Here is an 8760-nt window from a genome sequence, read left to right on the forward strand (position 1 = left end):
GGAAGAATCAAAATTAGTGGGAATCATTAATGCCTGCAGAATGATTGGGCTAATACATGACTTTAGCTGTGTATCAAACTTGAGATGTTGCCATTTTATCAGTGAATGTACAGAATTCTATTGTGGTAAAAGTATTCTAAAATAATCAGTTCTATCTTGGTGCTTTTTGTGTTATAGACTGATAGAAATTGGTAACCATTGTTAATTATGTTTTGCTATTATTGAATTTGTGATATTTTTACTTAAGAAAAAAGTCAAAACAGTTTATGTGACACAAAGAAATTCCAGGTATTTCTTGTAATTTTGCATACCAGTAATTATGATTTCATAATTGGAAAAGAGATCAATGGATTTTTTTGTTGTTGTTTTAGTTTTGTTCTTTGAGATGGTCTTACTATGCAGCCCTGACAGGCTTGGTGTTTTTAGAGATCTGCTTGTCTCTGCCTCTCCAATGTTGGAATTAAAGGTGTATACCATTACACCTGGCCCCAGTACAAATATTTTTATTGGCTATCAAGATGGCTCGGGGTATAAAGGTGTGTGCCACCAGTCCTGATGACCTGAGTTCGATCCCTGGGACTCATGTGGTGGAAGAAAAGAACCAATTCCTGAAATTTGTCCGCTGTGGCACATGCATACCTACACACATACATTTGTATGCCCAAAATAATAAATGAAAGAAAAGCTAAATTAAATTTATAAGTAAATATACACTTTGTTTCTTTTACCAAGGTCTCACACCAAGAATTTTCTAAAATGAAGCAGTCTAACAATGAAGCTAACTTGAGAGAAGAAGTTCTAAAGAACTTGGCAACTGCATATGACAATTTTGTTGAACTTGTAGCTAACTTGAAGGAGGGCACAAAGGTATGCGTGCACATGAGAGACTAGAGATAATAGGTACAGATGGGATACTATTGATAGTTCCAGTTGGATCAAGTATCTGCATTTGATTTGCTGGTTTTACTGCCTTTTGCTTCTGTCAGGCTTGCAGAGAGAGAAGGCTCAGCGGAGGCAGCAACATTTGGTGGAGCTTTGAAGAATAAGTTGTGTAGAGAAGGGACTTACGCATTGCAGGTAGCAGGAATTAGAGCTATCAAAACCAATGACATCTTCTTTAGGGCTAGCTGGGACTGATCTGTGGTGGGAGGGGACACATGGCTTTGATCTCCTGTGATGGTGGTGTGATGAAGACAGACTTCCTGAGTATCAAAGTAGTCTTCAGATATGTTCTAAGTGCATTCCTTGATTTGTTCTTTAAAGGGTTTAGAGGAATGCTTAGCTATATATTTTTCCATGATTGTTCTGTTTTTGAGAAAAGTGATTTTTAAGTTTTTAAGATACAAAGTTTCTTCCGGTTCTTAATTTTATAATGGTTACTGAATAAAGTTACCTTGATGAGACACAGTATTTGTTCTCAACAGTCTGTGAATAGATAGCACTGTAAAGCCATGGTGCGGCAGGGTAAGATGCCATTCATTAGGACTCAATGCTTTGTTCAAGTAGATAAGAAGAATTCTCTAGAGAGCCTTGGGTATTATCTGCAGTGACGGCCCGTATTTCATAGTTACTGTACAGGTTTAACTCAGCATGATGATAGAATTAGAGTCATCTCTTAGAGGTTGGTTTTTATGTAGGGATTGGGAACATATTCACAGTTATAAAACTTGTAACTTACAGCTATTTAATATTTAGTGCCAGTATTCTGTGAACATGATCTCCTTAGTTTTATTTTCTTTATCAATCTTGGGTTATATTTAGTACTAAGTTATTCAGTTGATAGTATGAATGTATTTCATGTGAACAATTTTACCTTCTAGCCCCAGCATCATTGATAAATTAAATTATTGTTAGAATTTATTTTTCCTTAGATTAAAATTGCTTTTTACTTATTTCTTGTATTTGCTCTTTGCTTATAGTTTTACAACGAGCTGACTGAAATCTTGGTCAGGTTCCAGAACAAATGCAGTGACATAGTGTTTGCACGGAAGACAGAGAGAGACGAGCTCTTGAAGTGAGTTTGTTTTGTGCGTCAGATTGTACTTAAGCTGCTTCCTTGTGTTTAGAATGAACTGTGTAGTGCTAACACAGTAATTGCCCTCTGTCTTCTGAGCATTTCACAGAGTGTGTTACTAGTTTTTTGTTTTGTAATTAACTATTATTAGATAAAAAACAATCTTCTAAGACTGCTTGCCTGGTTAAGACGTTCCTTATTCTAGTTACAATGAAGACGTCTGAAAGAACTCTATCCTCTGCTGGTCTCAGAAGCAGAGTCATCCTTTGTTTTGCCGCAGGATTAAAGATGCACTTTTTAGGCAAGAATAGGAGCGTGTTCTAGAATACTCTCATTATTTGGAGGCATGCTTGCTTAATATGTGAAGAAAAACAAAGGAGGTAACATCTTACAGGTGTTTCTTCATGGTGTTAACCTTAACGCTCTGCCTCTCACAAGGGATCTGCAGCAGAGCATTGCCAGAGAGCCCAGCGCTCCTTCCATCCCTCCTCCGGCATATCAGTCCTCTCCTGCTGGGGGACACGCCACAGCGCCTCCAACTCCAGCTCCAAGAACCATGCCGGTGAGTAGGCCAGGCCTGCTGCATTCCTATCCTGCAGCTGGCCAGCTCAAGGCTGCAGTGGAGGGAACTGGTGGTCCCCACCTGTGGTTGGGGGTCCAACCTTGTGATGGCTTCTAGTGTATATACACAGCAGCACTCATGAATTCTCACTGCCAAAAATGTTTAGCCTGAGTGAAACAATATCCTTAGAATGGACTTCCAAGTGAGAACAGTGATGGAAAAAGAAGCTCAATTATGTCCTCAGAAATGGCTGACAAACCTAGAACATGAGATGCAGATTTGAGATTCCCCTGTTTTCTAAACCACATGCGAAGACGGGAGGAGTTGTAGATGAGAATGAATAGTTCATTACGGTCTGTGGCACGTGAACCTTGATTTGAATTTGGTTCACAAAGGCAACCACAGAGACCTTTCTTTCAGGTGGGTAAGAATCTTGGACTGGAGTGGATATTCGCCAGACCTAGGGAGCAGCATGATTGTTTTGGTGACACACTGAGTGTTGATGTCTGTCTGGAGGGCTGGCCCTGTGAAGCTGGCAGCTTTGAATGGTTCTACAGACACAAGGGAGGCAATAGTATTAACAGTTGCTCAATTTTATCGCTTCTCATGTAATTGTGTGTTTAAAGGTTTAGTAAAGAGAATTTGGGGCCTGACAGTAGGCCCAGTAGTGTGTGTGGTGTTGGTGGAGACAGCATGACTAGACGTCAGCACTTTCAGCCATGTTCTAGACTAGTAGGCTGATGTCTGAGAGTGGGGGTTGAACAGTCCGGATGCCTGTGCTCTCCCTCTTATAGTCGAGAGCCACTGCACACTCTGTCATCGCTTGTGTTCTCTTTCAGCCTGCGAAGCCTCAGCCTCCAGCCCGGCCTCCACCTCCTGTGCTTCCCGCAAACCGAGTCTCCCCTGCTGCTGCCGCTCCCACAGGGGCAGGGGCTGCTTCACCAGCACCGCCACAGACCCCTGGGTCTGCTCCCCCTCCACAGGCTCAGGGACCACCGTATCCTACGTATCCAGGATATCCTGGGTAAGACGGTGACACAGAATTTCTAGCTATGACTACTCTAAAGACAGGCTCGTCCCTCTCTGAGCACAGATCTCATGACTCAGCCATGATGTCGGCTTGCTCAGAAATTAAAATCATGTTACAGTTGCATATTTGAGGAACTGAACAGCTATTTCCTAGATGTCTAGGATATATATTTTTATTTTTTGCATCTTTCTTTTTTTTTTTTAAGTAATTCTGTAGTTTCTTTTTTTCATAAATTTATTTATTTATTAAAGATTTCTGTCTCTTCCCCGCCACCGCCTCCCATTTCCCTCCCCCTCCCCCAATTAAGTCCCCCCCCAGCCCGAAAAGCAATCAGGGTTCCCTGTCCTGTGGGAGGTCCAAGGAACCCCCACCTCCATCCAGGTCTAGTAAGTTGAGCATCCAAACTGCCTAGGCTCCCACAAAGCCAGTGCATGCAGTAGGATCAGAAACCCATTGCCATTGTTCTTGAGTTCTCATTAGTCCTCATTGTCCGCTATGTTCAGAGAGTCTGGTTTTATCCCAGGCTTTTCCAGACCCAGGCCAGCTGGCCTTGGTGAGTTCCCAGTAGAACATCCCCATTGTCTCAGTGTGTGGGTGCACCCCTTGCGGTCCTGAGTTCCTTGCTCATGCTCTCTCTCCTTCTGCTCCTGATTTGGACCTTGAGATTTCAGTCCGGTGCTCCAATGTGGGTCTCTGTCTCTGTCTCCTTTCATCACCTGCTGAAGGTTAATATTCAGGAGGATGCCTATATGTTTTTCTTTGGGTTCTCCTTATTTAGCTTCTCTAGTATCACTAATTATAGGCTCAATGTCCTTGGTTTATTTCATTTGTATAAACACATCTCTTCTGTGTGAAATTCAGTACCTGTGCCCCAGCTGCCTTTATGTGGAGCCAGGATCATAAGCCTTGTTGATGTGCGTATACTTGGGAATCTCAGTATCTAGTAAACCGATATATGGAAACTTAGACTGTTACGTGATGTTTTTGAAGGTTAGCCTTCTACGTGGGAATGTCTATTTATTTGTTTACTTATTTTCGTGATGGTGGGAACTAAACCCAGATCCTCTGGAAGAGCAGCCAGTGCTCTCAGCCAGTGAGCCATCTCTCCAGCCCTGGGCAGGAGCATAGCCAGAGAACTAGAGAACTTCATTCAAATAGGCAGTTTCTGTTTTTATTCTTCCTTTAGTAGTGGGAGTCAGCATTATTATTTAGTATTATATATAGTATTAGCAGCATGATAATCTTTGATTTAATTAATGGTAGAGATGCCTTTTCTTTTGAAACAAGTCCTTTGTCTCACTTCTCTTTCCTAGAAGAATGAAAAGCTGTTATTGAAATTGATGTTAGAGTAATGACCTCACTCTGCAGGGTTTGACTTACCAACCCAGTGTTTTGTTTTCTTCTCATCCTCAGGTATTGCCAAATGCCCATGCCCCTAGGCTACAACCCCTACGCATATGGCCAGTACAACATGCCGTATACACCGGTGTACCACCAGAGCCCCGGACAGGCTCCATACCCAGGACCCCAGCAGCCTACCTACCCCTTCCCTCAGCCCCCACAACAGTCTTACTATCCACAGCAGTAATGCTGCCACATGCCGGCGGTTTCAGATCAGAGGGACAGGACAGCAGCTGCCGTCAGTGTTGTAAGCCATGTTCTGGTCACTCAAGCGTACTTTGCTCTACCAACTGCCGTGGATAATTTCTGTCTGTGGCTAAAAGCTGAAGTCTGGGGCCCCACTTCCACATTTGATCGCACTCGTGAGATTTTGCTGCTGTTGCAGTATAAACACTAGGTATAATAGCATTTGAAAAAAATTACAGTTCATAAAACATTGAAAATGAGAAATTAAACCTGCAAGTGAAACATTTGAAATTAGTGTACTTTATAAGATGCGGTTGGAACAAAGATGGCTTAAGTACTGATATTCAAGAAAAAGTTTTATTTCTCTTTTGGTTTATTGATTTAGTTTAATTTCTATTATGATATTTTGCATAATCAAGGCATTGTAAATCTTATAATTTAAAAATAAATTACTTAAGAACAGTTGTCATTGTTATGTTTTGTCATTGCTGTCTGTTCCTTTCTGGTATTAGCCTCTCATTTTGTATGTTCGCAGGTTAAATGTACTGTGTTGAAATGCATGGCCAGCACCAGTTAGCGGTCAGGTTTAAGGTTGCAATATGAAAGCGCAGCGCTTAGCTCTACAGCTCATCTTTCATATTCCGAATAGTAAGTTCATTTTCAAAAGTCCTGTAATGTGGGAGACACACAGTTGTTACCAAAGATTCTTCAAATAAATACAAAATTAAAAAGTGTATATATAGATAATGTTTCATTGTTAGATTTTTCCAAGAAGGTGGTGCAAATTCTGGTAATAATTCATTTCCCCCACCCATAATCTGGTTAAAATAAGTAGCAGCCATTGACAGTGCTGTCTGATGTGGTAGAAAGTTCCCTGTGCCTTTCTTGTCCTTGGTGTCACCCGTTCTTACCTGTAATGTGATCTTAACCCTTCCTTTTAAAATTTCTTTTTCTTCTTTTTTATTTTTTTAAAGTTTGTGGCTATTTTGTAATTCAGGGAGCAATTCAACAGCACAGTTTTTGGGGACGTATGCTAAATCTGGAATAGGCTGGGACCTCATGAGTCTGCTCTGACAATGCTTAGTTGCTGTGCAGGCCTCATTGGCAGTTGAGGAGATGCATCCTGGACAGGAAGCCGTGCTGGCGGGATCTCAGGGGCTCAGTGGGCTCTGTCTGTGTGAGGCTCCCAGCACATTAGGTGCATGAGCAGACACATGAGCGGACTCCTGGACAGGAAGCCGTGCAGGCAGGATCTCGGGGGCTCATGGGCTCTGATGAGCAGACTTCTAATCTGTGCTTGGTTTCTGAGTTTAACCTGACCTTTTTTTGCATTATCATCTCATCTGAATGATACTGTCACAGTCCACTGTTGGTTTCATTGACTATTTGGGTGGATATTTAAATGTAAGACTGAAGATACAATTGTTAAAAGGGAGTAAATTGGTTTAAACAAATGTGTATTTTAAATCACCTACTTTGTTGTATGCAGAAAACACAAAGATGTGCAACTTCACTACAATGACTGACTACCTGGAGTATGGACATTGGCTTAAAGTCCAACAGCTTAGCCTTGGCAGAACTAACGGTTAAACATACCATTGCTCAGCTTCAATGTTTTGGATTACTCAGCATTTGAGATGGGTTTATTTGAGTCCTCTGTAAAATGGCATTTGAGTTTTATATTCTCCCCACTTGAGTATCTTATACTGATAAAAGACATCCCCTGAGTTAGGGAGTTTCCAGATTGCTAGCCTATACTCCTTACCAATGCGAAACAGCCTCCAACCAACCAACCAACCAACCAACCAACCAACCAACCAACCAAACAAACAAAATGGCCTGAATATTCTCTTGGGGAACGGGGGTGGAGGTCTAAAGGAAAGGGTGAATGTATCAGAGAGCCAAAGAGGGACGGGTCAGGCCAGCAGCCATTCCTCACTGCACTGGGCCTGCAGGGTCACAGAGGAAGGTCAGCATAGAGGGGGAGACCCCGACTCTAGGGCAGCCCCTCTCAGTGACCTAGCTCAGCTCTTTAGGGAAGCCTCTTGTGTGGCAGTCACCTCTTGCCAGGTCTCTCATCCTTGATTTGCTCAGGATGTTCCTCTGATCTCTGGGGTGAGGCACCATTGATCTTCAGTGCTAGGTTTGCCTCCCTAAGCCTGTCCCTAAGCCTCTTTCTGTGCCTACTGTCCTTCCTAGAAGACAAGATGGCGGCCCTCATTGGGGTGGATTGCCAGCGCACTCTAACCCTGTGCTCGGTTTGCTGTGCTTTTGAGAGCGTACTGTAGAAGTTACTGTGCACGGTGCTGTTTCCGTGGAGGTTGAGGGTTCCACTCTGGCTTTAGTGTATTACCGGTGTTTATAATTAGACTTTCTGTTACCTTCTTAAATTAAGGTACCCACCCTCAGGCCATTTATGTTGCCTTCCTGAGCCTATTATGAAATGAATTACCTGCCAACTGCTGAGGCTTTGCCGAGAAACCAGTAAGAAGCAGGGAAAAGCCATCCGACTTGGATTTCCCATCCTCAGATGGCTGGAATGGCTTGACCACTGGATGTGGTGTCAATCTCTGAGCTGGAGACCCCTTGTTCTGCTCTTTGGTCTTTTCCTTAGTTGAGAAAAACAGTCCCATGACACTCATTGCACAGCAACCAGTCTCTGAGACACCCCTGAGTCCACACTCTGACACCCTTGCAGTCATGCTCCCCAGTAAGTGTGGGGATCACAGCTGTATCCCCACCTCTGTCCGAGCCAGCAACCTTTCTAGTCAAAACAGACTGGTGCTTTCTTTTCCATTGAGCTTACATTTTGCAAAACATTCCTTTGTATACATTTCCTAATTTCATAGACAGGATAAAATGGTGAATGGGCCTCAGTTTGCTAATGGGAATTTTTAAACAGTGACTAGGGTGTCTTGCAGCCTTGCAACAGCCCCGTGGAATGTCATTTCTAAGACTTGTGCAATTGTTAGTCGACTCACACTGTAGAACAGGGCACAAGCTGGACCAATCCTTTGCAAGAAGAGTTAACATTGCTGGTTTAAATGCAGACTTAGAATAAAGTGGAAGAGCAAAGAAGGAAAATTATATTTTTAACAAAAGAGAATATTCAGGCTTTATTTCTGGTATGAAGTTTATATTTTTTAAAAAAATATATCCTATATTATCACACCAGAGATTTTAGATTCCTTTCTGGTTACAAACATTGCTGGTAGTTGGATTATATTTTTATTGTATTCATTTCTCTTAGGGGGAAAATTGTAAAGAAACAAAGATTCCAGATGAATGTATCCTAGAAATAAAAGTTGAAAGATTCTTACTTCTGTGGAGTATGAATTCTTATTTAAAGTGTTTCTCCTTCAGCTTCATAGTTCCCACAACTGCCCTGACAGCGGTGGGTTGGGCAGTAATCCATCCTGCAAGACTTGAGACTGCAAAAGGAAGCCTGATAGCTTTTAGTAGCTGTCCGTTTCATATTTGATTGTTGTGGGTGGACTGTGCTTTTCATTAATTAGCAATTCGATTGTTTCATATTTGATTGTTATGGGTGGACTGTGCTTCTCATTA

The 8760-nt window shown here is 42.2% G+C and overlaps 1 protein-coding gene across 2 annotated transcripts in view; it reads left to right on the forward strand.

Annotated features, from left to right (window-relative positions):
- The window catches only part of Pdcd6ip (programmed cell death 6 interacting protein), a 53975-nt gene extending 45463 nt beyond the window's left edge, over positions 1-8512 (forward strand). For both annotated transcript variants that reach the window (XM_075964335.1, XM_075964334.1), the window contains exons 14-18: positions 733-867; positions 1920-2014; positions 2453-2576; positions 3416-3600; positions 5020-8512. In XM_075964335.1, coding sequence (XP_075820450.1) covers positions 733-867; positions 1920-2014; positions 2453-2576; positions 3416-3600; positions 5020-5194 — 714 coding nt within the window. In that variant the 3' untranslated portion in view covers positions 5195-8512. The remainder of the gene's footprint in view (positions 1-732; positions 868-1919; positions 2015-2452; positions 2577-3415; positions 3601-5019) is intronic.
- Positions 8513-8760: the final 248 nt, after the last annotated feature.

Source organism: Microtus pennsylvanicus, chromosome 3 (genome assembly GCF_037038515.1).
Source record: "Microtus pennsylvanicus isolate mMicPen1 chromosome 3, mMicPen1.hap1, whole genome shotgun sequence".
In the NCBI taxonomy this organism is placed as follows: domain Eukaryota; kingdom Metazoa; phylum Chordata; class Mammalia; order Rodentia; family Cricetidae; genus Microtus; species Microtus pennsylvanicus.